This window comes from Nicotiana tomentosiformis, chromosome 11 (assembly GCF_000390325.3).
Source record: "Nicotiana tomentosiformis chromosome 11, ASM39032v3, whole genome shotgun sequence".
Taxonomy (NCBI): Eukaryota; Viridiplantae; Streptophyta; class Magnoliopsida; order Solanales; family Solanaceae; genus Nicotiana; species Nicotiana tomentosiformis.
In genome coordinates, this window is record NC_090822.1 from 87,434,272 (window position 1) to 87,457,477 (window position 23,206).

The 23,206-nt window shown below is 38.5% G+C and overlaps 1 protein-coding gene and 1 long non-coding RNA gene across 2 annotated transcripts; both read left to right on the forward strand.

Annotated features, from left to right (window-relative positions):
- Nucleotides 1-270: 270 nt before the first annotated feature.
- Nucleotides 271-5,080, forward strand: LOC104089041 (probable serine/threonine-protein kinase PBL3). Its single transcript, XM_009593857.4, has 6 exons — nt 271-593; nt 2,224-2,570; nt 2,651-2,786; nt 3,599-3,735; nt 3,855-3,978; nt 4,502-5,080. Exons 1-6 carry the CDS (start codon nt 530-532, stop codon nt 4,951-4,953), a joined length of 1,260 nt encoding a protein of 419 aa, XP_009592152.1. The 5' UTR covers nt 271-529; the 3' UTR covers nt 4,954-5,080.
- A 1,947-nt stretch (nt 5,081-7,027) lies between these two features.
- LOC104089050 (uncharacterized) lies at nt 7,028-11,913 on the forward strand. Its single transcript, XR_684690.4, has 2 exons — nt 7,028-7,923; nt 8,161-11,913. It is a non-coding gene; the product is annotated as an uncharacterized lncRNA (long non-coding RNA).
- Nucleotides 11,914-23,206: the final 11,293 nt, after the last annotated feature.

Below are 23,206 nucleotides of genomic sequence, written 5' to 3' on the forward strand. Positions count from 1 at the left end.
TATTTGTACTAACGGAAAATAAAATTACTAGTATCTATAGTAATAGACAACCACACTTATGCCAGGTAACATATTCACAGTTTTTACATCAAATTATTTTAATTTATTATGATTAAGATATAGATTAAGGTGAGAATATGCTTTAATTAGGAATATAATTTAGTAAGAAGAGTATATATGAAAATGTTTGTCAAATATAGCAAATGTTTTCCTTTAAATTGTGTTATTCGAGATAGGTACAACTACAAGTCGTCCATGAACATTATCTTTATCATCAAAAGAACAATAAAAAATAGGGAAGTAGTCCATTTCTCTGTCTTCACATTCTCTTCCTTTATATAGAATCAAATTTTCGTCTAGCTTTTCCATTTACCAACTTTTACCCCTTTTCTTTTATTTTATTTTTCCTTTTTTTTTCTTCCATTGAAACATATCGACCTATATTTCTTGATATTCGAAGTATTTAAGGAAAGTCTGATTTTTTTTCAGACTTGTTTTTGGTCTGTATATTTTTTCAGATTGTTGTCTGATGGGTAATTGTTTAGGTTCATCAGCTAGAGTTGATGCCACTCTCAGTTCTCAAAACATTTCTGGTACTTTCCCTTTTTATTGTGTTCTTGTTCTTGCTATGCTCTTATCTGTGTTAAAGATTTTTTTTTTTTTGCATATCGTTATCTGCTTTAAGATGGGGGTGTGATTTAGTTTTTTCCCTTTTTATTGTTTGTGATATAATCTTGAATGGTTTTTAATTAATTTATGAGCAGCAGCAGCAGCTACTATTCCTCAAGGAGTCTATTATATGAATCCTCAATATTCATTCATTTTCATTTGAACCCGTTTTAATTTTCATACTCTTGGGTAAATTAGAGTTCTATGATCTGTACATGTTGTACTGATGTCAGTACATTTCTCTAAACAAACTAAAAAGACTCCTAAATGAAAGCTCGAATTTAGTAAGTACTCATTTAATCCCTCTTTATTGTGACTTTGGTTTAATAACTGGGAACTCAATGTTTTGGTGTATAAAGCACATATTTTTTGACTTATTTTGATTTGAGAAGATAATTAGGTACGGGATACTCTTAGGGTTTTGATTGTTCATTGCCAACATTTGTTTGAATTTTGTATAATACCATTATTTGTGTTGGCTACTTGTGTGTTTCGGTTTAAACAAGACTGGGTTTTCTGTTAGCTATTTTGAGCTTCTTTTTTTGCTCTGTTTGTTTTTGGAACTTGTAGATGGCTTCATTTATTAGATGATTGCTTGAGGTGAACAATGAGGCTTTATAACGAGTTCTTACCTGCAAGATTGCGATAATATTGCCAATCATTAAAGCTGGGTGCTTTTTCTAGGTTATGTCAAGTTAAAATAAGGTACTTGTAGCTTTGAATGTTAACTGAAACTGATATGATGACGAATTCTCTGGTCTGTCGTCCCGTGTACTACCATAGAATATGGAAAGGGAGATTTTACTGCAGTTTTTGTTGCTACAAGAAAGTCTCAGTTGAGATTGTTAATGACATGTTCAAGTGAAGCTTTTAGAATAAAACTTAAAGACTTGACTGAATTTACAAGGAGATGGTCGGCAATTGTCAAAGATGAAAGCTTAAAGGAAAGGGAGAATTCACATTTGCTGCTTAAGTTGATCAATACCAATTGAAAGCCTTTAACTTGGAAACTTTTAACTATCAGAAATGGGCTATGCTGCATATGTAGATGCTTGTGGAATAAGATGATTCTTTTTTAAGGTTACAGATGATTAGCTTTTCACTTTTATGGAACGAGCGATTCTCTGACTTTTGCATTTGCTCATGTTACATTTGATTACCGTGAATATATGTGACTTTATATGTCAGTCATAGTATCTTTGTTGATGAACACATAACTGTGGCCAGGCAAATTGTTTTCTCAATCTTTACAGTTATATGAATATCACTTCTCAAGAGATAGTTATCTGGGAATCTTTCTTCCAGTTACTAATTTTTGTTACACGTATGACATTTTACTACTATATAGACAAGATGCTTGTTGATAAATTACATAAACTAGCTTCAGTTGATTAGTGTGTAACTGTTGGCAAGCACACCTTTTGTCTAATCTATATAGTTTTATGAGTGTACTTTCTTCTGGTTACAAGTTTGAGGTTTTTCTGGGTTAAATCATGATTAGATTGTTACCACATGTGACTGAGCATTGCTATTTTCTGCTATTCTATCTTGCAGCTTCTGGAGCCTCTAGGATTCCCAGCAGAACCAGCAATTCCTCTGTTTTATCAAGTTTAAGTATTCCATCTTATAGTCGGAAAAGCAGTGTTGATACACTTTCTACTCCAAGATCTGAAGGCGAAATTTTGTTTTCCCCCAATGTTAAGTCCTTCTCATTTAATGATTTGAAAAGTGCAACAAGGAACTTTAGACCTGACAGTCTTCTTGGCGAAGGAGGTTTTGGTTATGTTTTCAAAGGATGGATTGATGAACATACTCTTACTGCTGCAAAGCCTGGTTCTGGAATGGTCATTGCGGTCAAGAAGCTGAAGCCAGAGGGTTTTCAGGGTCACAAGGAGTGGGTGGTATGTTTCCTCTGCAGATTTCCAACTTAAATAACTTGTTACTCTTGTTGGCCTAGTAATTGACGGCAAATGCTTTGCAGACTGAAGTTAATTACCTCGGGCAACTTCGTCATCCAAACCTGGTTAAACTCATTGGGTATTGTATAGAGGGAGACGACCGACTATTGGTGTATGAGTTCATGCCTAAAGGAAGCTTGGAGAACCATTTATTTAGAAGTATGTCTGCTCACTACCTAAGCTTTCCCCCTTCCTTTTCTTTGGGTTTTCCAGGCTATAGCAGTTTCAAGTATGTTGATCTCTCTTTACTACCTTATTGCTGGATCTCCCTTTTCACTGAATCGATCCTTTGCTGCCAGCTTTCTTGGTTTTTCCTTAATTTATTTTGCCCTAGTCCTGGGTGGAGGGAGAAGTTCTCTTGGACAAGATTAACAAATGTAGGTTCGTCGTGTTTGATTAATTTTCTTTCGAAAGCTCAGGATTGTTTAATATATCATAAATTCGTTATACAAAGTCTTCTGAATTAGTATAGGAAGAGCTGTAACCTTTTCCCTCACAAGATTAAGATTTGGTCCTTCTGAATACCTTTTCCGTCCTGAGACTGTTTTTATCTACTGCTGCCTGTTTTAGGGCCGTAGGAGCTGTTTGCTATTAATCAAATGAGAGGCAAAAGTAAGAAACCATAAACTAAAAGAAAACCAAATATCTAATTCCATGTCTAGGACACTTTCTGTATTCTAACTCTTTAAAGTAGTGACGTTACAGGGAAATTGCCTCAAACCGTATTTTGATTTTGTTAAATTGGCTCCATTATTTCTTTCCAGTGAATCCTTTTGTTGGTCTTCTTTGTGATATAAGTAGTCAAACAGTGTTGAGGAAACTTGGTTAACTCTGTGATGATTGTTGGTTCAATCTATGTGGTGTAAGTTACAGCTCTTGCATGAAATGGATAATATTGAATATCCAAGTGAAAACTTGTATTATATGTGGATATATGAGTTGGTGGTAATTCTTGGAATCTTGTTCAACAGGAGGGCCTCAGCCTCTGACTTGGTCAACAAGAATTAAGGTGGCTATTGGTGCTGCGAGAGGCCTTGCTTTCTTGCATGACGCTAAAGAACAAGTTATATATCGGGATTTTAAGGCTTCTAATATTCTTCTAGATGCGGTAGGCATTAGGCTTTGAGATAAGCTCATAAATCCAGTTGCCTTTCTTTAAAATTAAATGTGTTAGGCGCGTTTAGAACTAGTAAAAGCTTAATATCATTCTGTGTTCTGTGATTGCAGGAATTTAATGCAAAGTTGTCTGATTTTGGTTTGGCCAAGGCAGGCCCAACTGGTGATCGCACTCATGTATCCACTCAAGTGATTGGTACACAGGGCTATGCTGCTCCAGAATATGTTGCTACAGGTTGATATTTTTGCTATTTTCTTAACTATATTGAACATGAGAACATCACAATTTGATTGTCCTTGAGAGAGATAAAATTTTACAGGATTTTTTGTCTAAATCGTTGAAAAAACAGCGAACGTTTAATCTATATGGTTTTGGCAACTTCTACAAATTCAATGAAGGTAATGTTTTGCCATTTAGGTGTCCCTCACAAATTAGTGGGGAAAAAAATGCTATTCTCCCTTTGTTATGTCATTTTCAACTTGAATATTGAGAAAAGGTAATATTGTTGGACATATATTGTAAACCTTTTTTGTGTGGAAGTACTAAGAAGTCCCCAATTTTACTAGTCCTTAACAAGTTATAAGAATGCTCCATATTCACAGAGAAGAGAACGATTGGTTTCTTGTCCAAAGTGAGCATAACTTTATGTAGTCACTTTGCAGGACTAAGCATGATGATTATATTCTTCAATAAATCTGACTGCTGGAATTCTGTTCTTGATATTGTTGGTTATGATTTTGTACTTGCTGTTCGCTAGGTCGATTGACATCAAGAAGTGATGTATATAGCTTCGGGGTTGTATTGCTTGAACTATTATCAGGACGTCGTGCTCTCGATAAAACAAAGGTTGGTGTAGAGCAAAATCTTGTGGATTGGGCAAAGCCATATCTAGGGGACAAGAGGAAGTTGTTTCGAATTATGGACACCAAACTAGGGGGCCAGTATCCTCAGAAAGGAGCATATACAGCTGCTAACCTTGCTTGGCAATGTCTAAGCAATGAGCCGAAGCTAAGGCCACGTATGTCTGAGGTGTTGGCTTCTCTTGAAGAGCTTCAAGCACCAAAAGGTGCTAACAACATCTCTCGGATTGAGCATCGATCCACTTCTAGCTCTGTTCCAGTTTCTCCATTTAGACATCGTTCATCACTCAGCATGACACCTTCTGCCTCTCCATTACAGGCCTATCACAAGTCTCCACGCGGAAGGTGACTCCAAGAGAATAAACTTGTATTTGGTTGTCATTGTAAATGTTTCCTATATGTAACAAATTTTGTTTTCTAGATGCTTTCACCTGTATAACTAACAGATTTTTCCATGTAAAATGTGGTTATCATCACTCTGTGACCTACTGATCCATAGAAGTTAGCTCTTGTGCTCTTTGGCTGCAACGGGTCTTGCTTTCAATGTGGCATATCACCTTCTCTGCCGACATGGAACTATGCAAACATTATGAGTTTGTTTACAGAACTATCTTATCCTCCTCCTATCCTACTAATCTGTACTTGAGAGCCCCTTGTTAGACACATTTTCAACTCTTTATTCACTTATAATAGGAACTAGCTGTTTTACTACCAAAATATGCTTGCCAGGAGCAGTTTTTCAAAATTGACGAGGTACACTGTCCTTAATAAAGTTTGAGGCGTGAAATGTAATATGCCCTTTAGAATATTGGGATCGAAATAACAAGGCGTTATGTAGAAGCTAACAAATCATACTTTAAATGACATAAATAAGATGACAAAACTGAAATATACCAAAAAAAAGTTTATAATGTCGGTTGGTTAATTGACCTATATTTATTAAAATCTACTAATATAAACGAGAGTACAAAACTATCGAGAGAAAATTCTCCCCTTATACATAACTCTGAAAACTAAATATTGTGAATGATGCTGTATTGTTGTGTGAGAAGAAAAAATTCTCAATTTTTAAAAGCGTAAAAAATTTTCCTTTAAAAATTCTATTCCAACAAGAGAACTTTTTCTACCTAGAAAAGTAATTTTAATTATAGTAAAAAATAAGGACAAACACTAACAAATCTCACCTTGGCCGAAATTTTCTGTCAAAATTTGATCCGCCTTACTCACATAATCTTCTATAGATGATTGTTGCTTACCATGTTTAAAAATATGGTTAAGAATAATATGGATTAAAAATAGTTAAAAATTGGTATTGGTTTAAAAGTACCATTTCTTGGGTTTGTAATAATAAAGCGTCATGCGAAAGCTAACAAAGTAAATTTTGAATGACGATAAATAAGATAGATAAAATTTAAATATACCAAAACAGAATTTTATAACGTAGTTTGGTCAATTGACCTACATTCATAAAAGCCTACTAATATAAAAGAGATAACAAAATATCAATAGAATTTTTTCCGCTAAATATGATTCTCAAATCTCTAAAGGACTATGATGTAGATGTTGTTATGTTATTATGTGAGATGGAATAATCCTCAATTTACAAAAGTGTAAAACTTCTTTTCCAAGAAAAGGATTAATCAAATATAAAAGACACCTATTTCACCAAGAATTCTAATAATGGTAGAAAGTCCAAGCAAACCCCAACATAGATAATATAGGGCAAATTACAAAATTATCGGACAGTCAAAACTAATTACATTCGCTAGCCAAAAAGTGTGTGTATATATATAATACACATATACAAAAAAGATAAACTTTGTCGACTATTATTTTTTAGAGCGGCTAAAAGTATATATTTCACGATAATATATGACTGTCTCGATCATATGAAACTTCAAGTTGCTAATAGGACCTAATAGACGATCCATGTTTTAAAAAAAAAAATTATTTTCAACAATTTTCTATATACTCCATTTATTTCAATTTATGTGGCGTAATTTTGACTGGGCATAAATTTTATTTTTTTAAAAAAAACTTATTTGAAAAAATCTCTCTGTCTATAAAAATGTGTCACTAATGGTAAAATGAAAAGTTTAACATTTTTAAATTATTTTCAAATATAAAATTATATTATTATTTTTGAAACAAACTAATTAGAAAGTATGGGCGAAGGGAGTTCTTATCCATATAAAAAAGATTCATAAATATCTTTAAATAAATAAATTTACTTCACCTTTTAATTTTCGTACTGTCCCACGCATTAAGTGAATTGTGAAATCTTTTAGGCAGTATTCTTATTCCTAACTAATAAATTAATATATCCTTAAGTTTTTGAAGCCTCTTCTGTGTTTTATTAGGACTATCATTCCTAGCTGCTAACATGGAACGAAATATCAAGGAAATAAAATAGAACTCTTGTGTCGCACCCAAATTAATGGGCAGAAGATAATTCCTTCAAATCTTATAAGAAAAGACAAAATATACATTAGGTCGGTGAGCATCGTAGGCCGTACTTCTCTCTCATGCTCTCGTCGCACGTTAGCTAACGTACGCTGGCGCAACTGCCATGGGAGAGGTTGAGGTCACGGACGAGAAAGGCCAAAGAAATCACCTATTATTGCTTTTGGCAGCTCAGTAAGTACTAGTTCTCAACCTAGGAAGATAATTTCATCCCAATCAGAAGAGGCGATACCACCAGAGCAACAAATGACAGAGATGATTACGAGTGAAGAAGGATCATCTTCAATTGCTACTGGAGTGAGCATGAAATTGAACCTTAGTGCAGTGGTAATAGCAGGGCAAGCAGATAATGTTGTTGCATCTAGATATGGGAAGAAAGCCAATGGAACAGTAGCCATGGCTAACCCTAATCAGAGTATTGACGACAGTGACTTAGCAAAGGAAAAGGGAAAATGCAAAGGAGTTGAACACAGATAAAAATAAATCCGTAGATCCTAAAATTGATACTGTGAATCCTAAGGAGCAGACTAATGTTACAGATAGAATTGAGCAAACAGTGTTACTGAAAAACTCTAGGAACAGACTAATCCAGCAGTACTACCCACACATAATAGAGAAGGGCCAAAAGCTTGGGTGAATTTGTTTCAACAGAATCGAGTAGCTACACATGGCATGACACTTCGATACATACCTCCTCAAATTCTTGATGGGCAACCAGTAATGCAACTAGAGCTTCAAGATATGGTGGAAGAAGAGGAGAAATGGAGTGCGGCTATGATTGCGTATATAATGAGGAGATATATTACACAACATTGGCTAGTTATTGCTGAGCCGGATTTGTTCTTACATGATGAAGGTAATTATTTGATTAAGTTTCAATCATTGGTGGATATGCACAAAGTTTTCTATGATGCACACACCATTAACAATAGATCAATAATCCTAAAGCCATGAATACCTAACTTTGGTTTAAGCCAGGAATTCCTAGCTGAGATCCCTCTATGGGTTATATTTCCTAAACTACCTATGAGTTGATGGGGTAGTGAATCACTAAGCAAGATGGCCAGTGCAATTGAAAAACCTTTGTTTGCAGATAAATGCACTACCAAGCAAACAAGAATTTCTTATGCAAGGATGTTGATAGAAGTCAATGTAACAAAGACTCTACCTACAGAGATAGCTGTTATGGACCCTAGAAGCAGAAAATTCCAACAGCAATTGGTGTATGAGTGGAAGCCTAACTATTGTGACAAGTGCCAGATGATTGGTCACACATGCGCTTCTCAACAAGATCCTAGAATGCAATATAATGAATAACCAAAACGAAGGAGAGAGCCAAAGAAAGTCACATATGAATGGAGATATAAAGGGACAATGGTGAGAGAAAATACCAACAAAGTGAATCAGCCACAAGCTACCACAACACAAGAACAAGAGCAGGTTAGCTTATCAGTGGTGACACAGGAAGCTAACTTGTCATTGGTGACACAAGAGACTAGACAGATTCATGAGGCTACTGGATATGAGGCTACAAGAATAAGATCAATAGGAAAAGGCAAGGGGGTGGAAAGCCTAGTGATGAACTTTACTATCACCTCTTGTTAACATGAATAGCCTCCATAAAGGTTCAATGGGTACCAATGTGAGATCCTCCCTACCTCATGACATAGGTGGGGGCACTCATAAGACTCCATGACTTGGCTAATTTGGAATGTCAGGGGCATCAATAAGTGGTACAAGCAGAAAAAGCTGAAGAACTATTTAAAATCCAAAAACATAAAGCTTGCAGGTATCATTGAAACTAGAGTTAAGGAACATAATATAATGAAAGTGTGCTCCCACATTGCCCCTAACAGAGAAGTTTTGCACAATTATACCGGTGAAACTAATGGGAGAATTTGGCTAATGGGGGATCCCAACTATTATAAGGTTACTCTAATTAGAGAAGAAGCACAAGTTATTCATTGTCTAGTCAAAGGGATCATAGGATATCAGGAGTGTCTATTTATAATGGTCTATGGATACAACACTATTGAGCAGAAAAAACATTTGTGGAATAACCTGATTGAGATTGGACAAGGGTTCAACAAACCATGGATCCTTGTGGGAGATTTCAACTCTGTACTGCAGCTTCAAGACAGGGTGAATGAAAATCCAGTAAGCCTCACTGAGGTTCAAGGCTTTACAAAATGTGTTCAAGACTTAGATATCAATGAGTTGGCATGGGAAGGAGCATACTACACTTAGTCTAACAAACAAGCTGGAGTGGATAGAATTTGAAGCAGAATTGATAGAATGTTTGGAAACTATGAATGGATGATGCAATGGGGACATATCACTACTGTCTATGATGTCCTTTTCATATCTGATCATGCTCCTATGAGCTTGAATTTCACAGTAGACCAGGGCAGCAGGAGAATACCTTTTAAGGTTTTTAATATGTGGGTTGAACATGAATCCTTCCCAAATATTGGTCAGCAAGTTTGGAATCAGAGAGTGTACAAGTGAAAAATGTAGGACATCTGGGTGAAATTGAATAAACTCAGACCATTGATCAGGAAACTTAATATTGAGGAGTTTAAATTTATCAGACAGAAGATTGATGCAACTAGGAATGAGCTTCTCATAGTCCAAAAGAACATGAATTCAAACTATACTGATGAGCTGACTGAGAAGGAGAACAACCTTATCCAAAGCCTAGAAAAATGAGATATGCTAGAAGAAGGAGCCCTAAGACAAAAAGCTAGGGAAAAATGGATAAAATTAGGTGACTCTAATACAAGGTATTTTACAACTGTGATAAAGGAAAGGAATCATAGGAAGCAGATTCAGGAACTTCATTCACTTGCAGGTTGCAGACTAACTGAACTTGAAGCTATAAAAGTGAAGATTGCTGATTTCTATAAATCACAGATGGGGACTATTGATCATTCACTACCTGCAATAGGCTAGTTGGTGATGTAAAAGGGACAAAGACTTTCACAACAACCGAGAAGGTTTCTTTGTAAGGATGTAACCGAGGAAGAGATTTATGAAGGAATATGCTCCATTGGAGATAATAAAGAACCAGGAGTAGATGGATACAATGCATGTTTTTTCAAGAAGGCATGGCCTGTTATCAAAGAGGAAATTATAGAAGTTGTGTAAGATTTCTTTGCTACTAGCAGGATATACAGAGCTATCAACTGCACTTCCATTACATTAATACCCAAGATTGCCAAGCCTAAAACTATAAAGGAGTTTCGACCAATTGCCCGCTGCACTGTACTCTACAAGTTCATCTCTAAGATTCTGACATCTTGACTAGAAGCTGTCATCACCACTATTATCAATGAAGCTCAAGCTGGATTCATTCCAAGGAGAAGAATTGCAGACAATATAATCTTAGCACATGAACTAGTGAAGGCCTATGCTAGAAAACACATCTCACTTCGATACATGATCAAGATAGACCTTCAGAAAGAATATGATTCTGTAGAATGGCCGTATATAAGACAAGTCATAGAAGAGATGAGGTTTCCTTAGTTATTTACCTCATGGATAATGAAATGTATTCAAATTGTTACTTACTCCATCATTGTTAATGGGGAGCCAACAACTCCCTTTAATGCTGCTAAATGATTAAGACAAGGTGACCCAATATTACCTTTCTTATTTGCTATTGTAATGGAGTTCCTGAGCAGAAATCTTAATGGTCTTAAGTCAGTTAGAGATTTCAAATATCACCCTAGGTGTGCCAAGCTTGAGATAACTCATCTTAGCTTTGCTGATGATCTACTGTTGTTTACTAGAGGTGATATCAAATATGTAAAGGCAATACAGAAGTTTCTACAATTCACTCAGGTGTATGGACTGTAGGCTAACATGAACAAGAGTGAAGTCTATTTTGGTGAAGTTCCTACAGAGCACAAGCATAAGATATTGTAACATCTAGGATTCACAGGTGGAGAATTACCCTTCAAGTACCTTGGAGTTCCATTGTCTACAAAGAAACTCAGTATACTGTAGTGGTAACCCCTTATAGACAAAATGACTGCAAGGATCACCTCTTGGACTACAAAGACACTGTCCTGTGCAGGGAGGGTGCAGTTAGTTCAGAGTGTATTGTTTAGTATCTAGGCTTTCTGGGCTCTGCTGTTTGTGATACCTACCAAGGTGGTTAAGCTGATTGAAGGACTATGAAGATCATATATCTGGTCATGTGCCAATGTAATCACCAAAAAAATATTGGTTGTATGGGATAGTATTTGTCTGCCCAAAGCTGGAGGTGGACTCAATCTCACTAACCGAATGCTTTGGAATCGTGCAGCAATAGCCAAAACTTGCTGGGATTTGGCACAATGACAGGACAAACTGTGGATTCGATGGATTCACACATACTATATTAAAGGGCAGCAGTTCACCAACTGAAAAATACCACAACAAGTTTGTTGGATGGTTAGGAAAGTCTTTGAGGCCAAGGAAGTTCTAGAGAATCAACAGTATATGCAGTCGCACAATCAAACAAATATACTTCACTCTGCTTGGTGATTACACTCGCGTGGAATGGAAAAGTTTACTGTTTAGCAATGCAGCCCGACCAAAAGCAAAATTCACAATGTGGCTCATGATGCATGAAAAGCTATTAACCTCTGATAGGTCGTGTAAATGGGGACTCAATGTAGATACACAATGTGTACTTTACCAATTGTAGGAGAAAAATAGAGAACACGTGTTTATGAAGTGTGAGTACACTAAAAACATTTGGAACAAACTATTTCAATGGCTGCAAATGCAATGCCCAAGAGCCCGAGATGGGGAACAACATAACCAGTGGATCATCACATGCTCTAAAGGCAAATCTCAACAGGCACAAGTGTTCAAGATAGTATTTGCAGAAGCTGTGTATCAGATTTGGAATGAAAGGAATCTGAGAGTTTTTGAACAAAGAAGAAGACAATGGGAAATTATTGCGAAGGAGATAACTTATATATGCAGTGCATGAGCTCTACCTGTATCCAAGACCTATCTGCATAGTCTCCAGTTTGTATAGGTTGTTTCGTCCTTTTGTCATTTCTTTAATAGATAGATGTATGAGTTTAGTTGGGAATGGTTGTGTAGTATCCTTTAGCCACTTAATGAGATAGCTAGTTGTGTGAGCTTAGCTATGGGATTGTAAATATTTCTTGGTGATTAATAAAATTATGTTAGTTACCAAATAAAAAAAATATACATTATATATATTTGGTTGGGAACATACTAAGAGGATAACATCAAAAGAAAGTTTTTATATCTTCTTTTCAATTTTTAAAGATGGAGAATTTCCAGAAAACTCACTCTATATATTGTTTGTATCTCAAAGCTTTCAAGCAAACTATATATCCCCATCAAAACCCTACTTTACCATTTCATTATAATATAATCATTCAAATTCATTATTATTTCGCAGACGTATATTACAATAGCCAGATGTTGATAAAGACGTATATAATTTCATAATTTCATCAAGATGGAAAAAGGTCCAACACAATACGCTGAAGTTTTTCTTGAGTCTGGGTACATGCTTGTGTTCGATATCATTTGTCGTCACAAAAGCATTTGTCGCTTTGAGATCAACGGTGATTTTAAAATTAGATTGTGTTCTTGTGTTGTATTATCCTTTGAATATACAATTTTAGTTCTTTGTTAGTTATCCTTAGTATCCTAAGACGGGTGAGTGTAACAGCCTACCAACCGCTAACAATTGAATTCGAATTGGGGAACCGCTGTGAATCTTGCCTTAGGATATCCCAGATCGGACTTTGAGTGAAAACTTAGAAGCCATAAACAGTGTATATAGCATTCAAGTGTCGTGGTACCTTTTGAAGTTAAAGCCCAAGGAAGCAAAATTGTCAAGCCCAAAAGATTCGGTCAGAGTGGACAACACCTTGACAATTGAGTCTGGACCATTACACTCATTGCAAGCAAGGAGATGAAGTATAAATTTAAGTGAATTTAAAGATTCAAAATAAGAAGAAGCATACATACTCAAGCAAGAAAAATTAAAGCAAAAACCTTCTTGTACTTAGAAAATTCTAAGAGTTCATTGTGCTTATAGCTAGGGGCTGCAAATGGGCGTGTCATGTAGGATATGAGCGGGTCGAAAACGAGTAATGTAAAGAAAGATAAATTTTTTGACCCAACCCATATTTAATACAGATAAAAAATAGATTAACTAACAGATAATATGGATATCCATGACTTCTTAAATATGATCACTTTTGGGAGAATTCATAGTCTCCCAAATTTGAGAAACCCCCAATTTGAGGCTTTACAAATGTAAAAGTTAAACCCATTAGTTATCCATTTTCTAAGTGGATAATATGGTTCTTATCCATATTTGATCTGTTTACACTGTACTGAAAAGAAGTGCTACTATACATGGTCCCCTTATTTGTTAGAAGACTGTTTACCCATAAAATGGTACAATTGAATTTATATATGGTTTCTAGACAAGTGAACTAATTTGATCCTGAAATAATGCAATAATTGAAGAAATGTATAATACTTAACCTTAAAATGTAGATGAAACAACAGAGATGACAGTTCCGAGAACAAGGTTTCCGGGCACGAAAATCATGAGATCAAAAAGCGAAAAAGTAAGATTGTATTAAGCTTTGTATAGATATAGTGTAAGTTTAACCAGAAAATTCATATCCTTTACAATGATAACTGATCTCACTATTTATAGCTATGTCTAGGAAATGAGGTCCTAGCATCGTGCCCTCCTTTAATGTCAATTATGAGGGTCATTAATGAAGATGTAACAGTGAATATAAATGCCAAATCCTCGATCCTTCGTTTGTTTCATCAACTCTATGGATCCCATCGGTGATGGAAGGCTTGGACCGGTGGGTTCAAAAGATCTTGGATGTCACGACGCCCGAAACTCGTTTGTGGAAAGAACTGGACCTTAAATACGGGTGGAAGGTCAAAAATCATGGTAATTTTAACTTACCTTGCTTCCATATTTTTTTGTACATGGAGAACTTGGTTGAACCCTTATGACTTGTTCACGAAATTAGGTCTACCTGCGGGCTTTGTTTCTGTCCTCGAGGAGGACATCTTGGCTGACCCTGCTAATGCAACGAGGCTACTTCAGGAGGCACTTACTCGAACAGGTATCTATGGGCATGTTTTGGGCGCAAACACTTCTTTATGGAGTCCCTGACCGGAGGATAAATAACTAAAGAGAAGACGTTACTCTGCGGCTGAGGAAAATAATAAGAGGGCAAAGATTAATGCCCCTAAGTCATCTTCGATGGAAATGGTGACTGGTCCTCCTTCCAAGCTGGTCATAGACACCGTGATGGTTGATTATGATGAAGAAGCTAGTGATGAGGGAGCTTCTTTACATATAAGACAACGATCATCATCATCTCAACAGGATACTCGACTTGTTGAGAGAGTTACACCAACCGAGGATGATGCCTCGACACTTTGGGGAGAGTTTGATTTGGTAGATAATGTCAACTCCCATTTTTGGGCCCTAATTGCTATGCCTGGTACTTCAGGGCTGAGTAATGGGTCTTTTCCGTCTTTGGTTGACGAGCATCCAACAACCAACACCGCATTTAATGCAGCTGTTTCTCACTCTTCAACTCCATCAGCTTCATCTCCATCTTCACCAATACGAGCAACTGCTACATCACTTCCATCTTCATCTAATCTTCCACCAGCAGTTGTTACATTGCCTCCACCGGCCGTACTTGACCATAAAGAGGGTGTTCCTCTTCCACAATCCCCAATTCATGGGAATTTAGGGAAAAATTATGCTGCCCCTTCTGAAGATCCACAAAGGAGGATGAACATTACTCTTTAGGTCTCTACCGGATGCAACTTGCTATCTCGGCCGGTGGTGCTTGCTAATTATCTTAAGACTTTAGCTTCAGAGAAAGACTGGGAAGAGATTCAGGCACTCTCAGGAGAGTGTTTGTTGAACAATGCCATGCACGACTCCACATCAGTACGTTCCTTTCTTCCTTTGTTATGTTTTTCTACTTTTGTATGAATGTATTCTATGTTTTACTTCTTCTTTTTTTGTAGGCCAACTTTCTTGCTTCTGAGGGCCTTCAGAGGTTGATTCATGAGAAAGAGGAACTTACTTTTGAACAAAATTAGCTTTTGGGGGAACGAGACCGAACTATTCTCCGCCTCTCGGAATTGGAAACCAAAGCTACTGAGGTCGTTGTTTTGGAGGCTCGTTTGCAGCAAAGCGGGCAAGAAGTGGTAACCCTTAGCCAAGAAATTAGTGCGCTGAGGCTTAGATTTGATGAAGCCAAGTCCAAATGGGCTGAAGTCCAGGACGCCGTTCTTGCTACAACCGAGCGCGAGGGTGCCTCCGTCGAAAGAGTGATTAACTTAGAGGCAGCCTTGAACTCCAAAATTGAAGAGCTTGCTTCCGTGGGGGGGAAACACGCCCAGCTAGAAGAGAAGTACATGAAAACTATCGAGCATAATAGGCTCATTAGTTCAATTGTGCGCGACCTTCAAGCACTGAGAGGCTTCCCTCATTGTTGAAAAAACTTACGCCATGTACAACATGAGGAGAAAAACCTTAGAAGAGGCCAAAACTGGTGTCATTGACTTTGATGTCGAAATTGCCAAAGCACGTGAGCTTGAGTTAGTTGCTAAAAGTGGACTCCCATCGAGGTATGATGTACATGGCCCTTCTGGTTCTGGTTCCAAGTTTTCAGGAACTGAAGAAGAATCAGAAGATGATGATGTCGAAGGCCAAACTGATGAAAATATTGAGCCACCGGTGGACCCACCTACTTCTCCCGGGGATGCAGATACTTTTCTTCCTCTTGGTTCCGGAGGCACTGTAGTTTAGCTTTTATTTTCTTTTTCCCATTTTGTACTTTTACCGTTTTGGCACGTTCTTGTAAATAAAGATATTTTCGCTCAAGTATTGTTTGAGTCTTACTTTCGTTTGAATATTTTCTTAAGAATTATGCGAACGTTTTTCTGTTCGCGCTTTACTATGTGTAGTCTCAGATGCATTTTCCTCAAAGCACTTTGGTTCCAAGCATTATCCCTTTTATGTGAGGGGTTATACAAGTATTTGCGCAAGTTTACTTTTTGCGTCCTTTCGTGTATGTCTTCGGGTGCATTTTTCCTCGAAGGCATTTTGATTTCGGATATAAATTCTTCTGAAACCAACCCTTTAACATGAGGGTTTTAATAAGAGAGGGCCCTCTTATGTTTAGGGTACTCTTGAAGAGGACGTCTCATGTTCTTTATGGCACTAACATTTGAAGTACTTGTTTAACTTTCAAATGACAAAGTTATTTCATCGTTCAGACAAGAAACAAGATAAAATAAAAGGATTTCTTTCCATATAATTCCTTCTATTTTCAAAAGTACACAAGCAACTATTATGTTAAGAAATTACCATTACTTGTGGCTTGCATTTATTATGATAAAAAGAAATTGCCATTACTTATGGCTATCTTGTACAACTTATTTCTACGGGGCTGGATGCGTAGTCCCCGGTCTCGGTGATGCATTTGGTTTTTGAATTTTCATTTCCCAGTTGATGTGGCAGTCAATGTTGCTGTATCCTCATATCATTCCCCCCAGTGTTCGTATGCGAAGAATGCGAATTGGAACACTAGGAGTCTTGTGTCTTCAAAGAGCCCACCAATGAATTGCTAGATAATCCTTAACTCAGTAACATATCTTACTTCCCCTTAGGAATCCATGCCATCGAGCTAAAGAATATCTAACAATCCTCTAGCGGTTTGTGCTCGTGAACGGTCGGGTAACCTTTGTTTGGTAGCAAACTTAACTTCCTAGTGGGAATATGCTATCTAACCAAAGATTATCTAACCGTCCCCAAGTGGAAACTTGTTTGTTTGCCTTGCTATCAAAGGTCTTATTGCTGCTATCTTCGTAGTATGCTTTCTATCGCTACCTCATTAAAAACCTTGCCAGAAAAACTCAATTGGGACAAAAACTAAATGAAGGGAAAAAGAGTGCATCACATATTTTCCGCTTGAGTAATGTTCATCAGCAATAATATCTTTTGAGGTATGACACGTTCAAGTTGCTAGGCAACTTGTCTCCATTCTGGTTCTCCAACTCGTATGAACCTTTCCCGGTGATAGCTGAAATCTAGTAGGGACCTTCCCACGTTGGACCTAGCATCCCCGCATTGAGCTCCCGAGTATTTTGGATTACTTTTCTCAGAACCAAATCTTCTACTTTGAAATAACGGAGGTTGGCTCTTCGATTATAATATTGCTCCATTCTCTGCTTTTGAGCTACCATTCTTACATGCGCTAAGTCCCTCCGTTCCTCGAGAAGTTCCAAGTTGATTAATATTGCTTCGTTGTTTGATTCTTCATTTGCCCGAAAATATCTCAAAGTAGGTTCACCCATTTCCACCGGGATTAGGGCTTCAACACCGTACACAAGGGAAAAAAGAGTTTCTCTTGTGCTCGATTTGGCCGTTGTTCGGTAGGCCCATAGAACTCCGGGCAATTCTTCGGGCCATTTGCCTTTTGCTGCTTCCAACCTTTTCTTGAGGTTTTGAATATTCACTTTGTTTGTTGACTCAGCTTGACCGTTTGCGCTCGGATGATAAGGAGAAGATGTGATTATCTTTATCTTAAAATCTTCGAGGAACTTTGTAGCTTTTACACCGATAAACTGTGGCCCATTGTCGCATGCTATCTCTTTTGGTATTCCGAACCTACAAATTATATTTTCCCATAGGAAATCCAGCACTTCACATTCTCCGATCTTCTAATAAGGACTTGCTTCCACCTATTTAAAAAAATAGTCAGTCAGAATTAAAAGATTCCTCACCTTTCTGGGAGCCGGTGACAGCTGTCCGAGGATGTCCCTCCCACATTTCATGAACGACCGTGGGGTAAGAATCAAATGTAAGGGTTATGCCGGTTGGTATACTAGTGGTGCGTAGCATTGGCACTTATCATATTTTCGTACGAAGTCTTTGGCGTCTTGTTCCATGCGAGGCCAGTAATATCTCGCCCGTACCAACTTCAGCACCAAAGAATCTGTGCTTGAGTGATTGCCGCATATCCCTTCATGAACTTCTCTCATGACATAATTAACTTCTGACGCTCCTAAGAACTGGGCCAGCGGGCCTAGGAAGGATTTTCTATACAATTGGCCTCTCTTGAAGCAATAACGTGCAACCTTTGCGCGTAACTCCCGTGATGCTTTGGGGTCTTCAGGCAACTTTCCGTGCTTGAGATAGTCGATTATTTCGTTTCTCCAGTCCCAGACCAGACTAGTCGAATTTACCTCATAGTAACCATCCGTATCCAGGACTGAGTTCATAAGTTGCACTACCGTCTCGGACTCCGATCCCTTTATTTCTGTCGACGATCCTAAGTTTGCTAATGCATCCGCTTCTGCGTTATCCTCCATCGGGATATGAGTAATTTACCATTCACGGAATCTTGCCAAAAGAGCCTGGACCTTTACCACGTATTGTTGCATACGTTCTTCTTTGGTATCAAAGATCTCGTAGACCTGATTTACCACTAGCCGCGAGTCACATTTTATTTGCATAACCTCGAAATCAAGTCCCCGGGCTAATTCGAGCCCTACAATTAAAGCTTCGTACTCTGCTTCATTGTTAGTTAAAGGGATTGTTCTGATGGCTTACCTTAAGGTTTCCCCCGAAGGCATGATTACGAGTACTCTGAGTTTGAGCCCTTTTATGTTGGAAGCTCCATCCGTAAATAAGGTCCAAACCCCGATGTTGATTCCGATACCATTACTGCCTCCTTGGTTGCCTAGGCAGTAGTCCTAGACTGAAATCGGCCATGAAGTCATCCAAGACTTATGACTTAATTGTAGTCCTTGGTTTATATTCTATGTCAAACTCACTCATTTCGATAGCCCATTTGGCCAATCTTCTCGAGATCTCGGGTTTATAGAGGATGTTCCACAAAGGGAAAGTAGTCACCACAGCTATCGGGTGGCATTGGAAGTAGGGCCTCAGCTTCCGAGCGGTGACTACGAGAGCTAAGACCAATTTTTCCAAATTCGGGTAACGAGTTTCTGCTCCCGTTAAAATTTTGCTAACGTAATAAATGGGAAATTGCGTACCTTCGTCCTCCCGGACTAAAATTGCACTTACCGTAACTTTTGAAACCGCGAGGTAGACTAGAAATATTTCACCTTCTTTTGGTTTTAAGAGAAATAGAGGGCTTGATAAGTACTTCTTCAGGCCCCTCATAGCTTCCTGGAACTCCGGTGTCCATTCAAAATTATTTTTCTTTCTGAGCAGTGTGAAGAAGCGATGACATTTTTTCGACGACCGGGAAATGAACCTTCTCAAAGCTGCTAATCTTCCTGTGAGCCTTTAGACTTCCTTTACGTTTGATAATTGATCCGGGATATCCTCTATGACCTTGATTGTATCGGGGTTTACCTCAATTTCCCTTTGTGAGACCAAAAATCCCAGAAACTTACCAGAACTGACCCGATCGCGCACTTCTCGGGGTTAAGTTTCATGTTATGCTTCCTCAGGATGTCGAATGTTTCTTTCAAATGCGTAAGGTGGTCACCTGCATTCAAGGACTTAACGAGCATATCGTCTATATTGACTTCCATAGTCTTTCCTATTTGCTTTTCAAACATCTCATTTACGAGTCGTTGATAAGTGGCTCTGGCGTTTTTCAACCTGAAGAGCATCACACTGTAACAATATGTACCAAAATTCGTTTTAAATGTAGTCTTTTCCTGATCTTCTGGATTCATCTTGATTTATTTGTACCCGGAATAAGCATCGAGAAAACTTATTAACTCGTGCCCAGCCATGGCATCAATAACTAGTTCCTCCGTCGTGGACTTCGTTGCGTCCGTCTCTTTTGGAACTTGGAAATATATCGACACCTGATAATGTTCTGACGACTCTGCTCCCGGACTAACTTCTTCTAGCTTGGGGGTAGGTGCCAGCTCCTGTAATTGCTATGCCGCATGCACCTTCCCTTTGCTACTAGAAACCGAAATTACATTCATCTCCCTTGCTACCCGTTGATCACCTTTTATCTGTTTGATTCCTTCGGGCGTTGGAAACTTCAACAATTGGTGATATGTTGAGGATACAACTTTCATCTCGTGTAACCATGGCCTTCCTAGGATGATATTGTATCCCATGTCACCATCTACTACTTTGAAGAGATTTGTTTTCATTACTCCTTCAGTGCTCGTGAGTAGTAAAATCTCTCCCCGGGTTGACACGCTCACAAGGTTGAATCTAGCGAGGAGCTTTGTTGCCGGAATAATATTTTCGGTGAGTTTAGCTTGCTCTAACACTCTCCATTGTATGATATTAGCCGAACTTCCTAGATCCACTAGAACATCTTAAAATACAACACATTTAAAGAAATTACCAGTGCATCGTTGTGTGGTAACAACAATCCGTCTACGTCCTCCTATGTGAAAGTGATATCGTCTTCCCGGAGTCTTTTACTATGAGTTATTGATACTTTCATATTATTCGTTGCCAAAAAGGTGACCCCTTTAATCTCATTCCCTTCGAAGATCATATTGATCGTTTGGCGTTGGGGTTCTTCTCCTGCTTTCGAAGGTTCCGCGTTGTCTATGTTACGACCATAATTATTCTTATCTCGGTAACTCAAGAATTCTCTGAGGTGACCATTCTTCAATAGTGTTTCCACTTCTTCCCGGAGGTGTCGACAACCCCCTGTTCGGTGGCCGTTCGTCCCATGGTATTCACACCATAAGTTGGGATCCCTCTGGCTGGAATCATATCTCATAGGCCTCGAGAATCATACATCTTTAATGTTTCTCATGGATAACACCAACTCCACCATACTAACGTTGAAATTATATTCCGATAACTTGGAGTAAGAAGGATTCCGAGACCCCGACATCTCTTTATCCTTAAGTGATATATTGTTTCGACTACGATCGGTCCCTCTGTCAGCAGTGAACTTTTTTGCTGCCCGAAAGCTTCTGCCACGACCTTCGGTTCGTTCGTAAGGCAAAAACCGGCCCCTCGAAGTCCGTCTGTCCGCGTTGTAGTCATCTTTTGATTTTTATTTGCTCTTCTCCCATCCTTTGGCCGATGATGTAGAACCGACCTGGCTGTCTTTGATCGTTATCTTTGACTCATACCGGTTGTGGACATCTGCCCAAGTTGTTGCTTGAAACTCAAGCATGCTCTCCTTCAGCTTCCGGGAAGCGTCTGAGCTTCTCGGATTCAATCCTTTGGTGAATGTTTCAGCTGCCCATTCATCTGGGACAACCGAGAGCAACATTCTTTCTTTCTGGAATCGGGTAAGGAACTCTCGTAATAATTCAGATTCTCCTTGTGCGATCCTGAATATGTCGGTCTTCGAGATGAAAGAATCCGCGAGCATCTCAAAGGAATCTATGGAATGCTCGGGTAATAATGAATACCACGTTAGATCTCCCCTCGTGAGAGTTTCTCCAAATTTTTTTAACAACACAGATTCAATTTCGTGAGGAGCTAAATCATTTCCTTTTACCGTTGTTGTGTAGGTAGTAATATGCTCATGTGGGTCTGAAGTCCCGTCATACTTTGGCATTTCAGGCATTTTGAACTGCTTTGGGATTAGTTCTGATGCCGCACTCGGCTTGTACGATTGTCACGACCCAAAACTAACCCCTGTCGTGATGGCGCTTATTGTGGAGCTAGGCAAGCCGACTCATTTCCAAAACAAACCGATATTTTCATTTCAAAGTTAATTTCAAGGTTATTTAACATAAAACCTCCATTTAAAGAGTTCCAATTAAAGAAAAAAAAATAGAAGTGTGGAAAAGAAAAGTCCGACATTGGGGTGTCACTAGTCATGAGCACATACTACAATCTGTCTAACAATATCAAGGCTAAGTCAGCCCGGAAAATAGCTAAATACAACTAGAGGAAGATAAGATGGAGAAGAGCAGGGGCTGCGATCGCCAAACATGTACCTTGCTATCTCCATGAAAATCTGCAACCAGAACACTCAATAACCGCTACCATGTCCAGCTACACCTGGATCTGCACACAAGGTGCAGGGAGTAACGTGAGTATGCCAACTCAGTAAGTAACAACAATAAATAAAGACTGAGCAGCAGTGACGATCAATAAAGCATAAAACGTTCATATCAGAAAATCTGAGTAAAATACCACATGCTTTTACAATCAGGATTTGAATCAAACATCTCGTTTAAACCCAGTTCCAGTAAAAATCATTTAAAGATATTTTTCCAACAGTTTTTCAAACGATGGCTCAATGGAAAAGTGAGCAAAAATGATGAAATCATAAACAGCCGCTCGGGCAAAACATCACTCATATACAGCCCCTCGGGCAAACCTCATAGTCACTCTTGCCACTCGGGCATACTTCACAATCACTCTTACTACTCGGGCATACCTCATAATCACTCTTGCCTCCCAGTCACTCAGCACTCGCACTCAGTAGGTACATGCGCTCACTGGGGGTGTGTACAGACTCCGGAGGGGCTCCTTCAGCCTAAGCGCTATAATCTGCACGGATAACTCACGTGCGATAATAATAAAGTATGTTGCAGGCGGGCAGCCCCGATCCACACTCATCCTCACAAATCAGGCCCTCGGCCTCACTCAGTCATAAAGTATGCTGCAGACTGGCAGCCCCGATCCACACTCATCCTCACCAATCAAGCCCTCGGCCTCACTCAGTCATAAGTAACTCAAGTCTCTCGGGCATTTCAGTAAAACATGGCATTCGGCCCAAAATATTTATATGCATCAAAATAGAGTCATAAACTGAGTTATGCGGTAAACAAGTGTAAACATGAGTGAGTATAGATTTTTCAATCGAAAACAATGAGAGGATGGTAAGAAACAACCCTTAAGGGGTCCAACCAGCATTGACGCCAGGCCCAAACATGGCATTCAGCCCAATTTACAGAAAAATCTTTCTAAAACATATAAGTATCAATGATTACAACAAAGTATGCAACTTTACAGTTGCTACGGGGCGGATCAAGTCACAAATCCCCAACAGTGCACGCCCACACGCCCGTACCTAGCATGTGCGTCACAAACAAATAGTAGAATGATACAAAATCCGGGGTTTCATTCTCTCAGGACTAGATTTACAATCGTTACTTACCTCAAACCG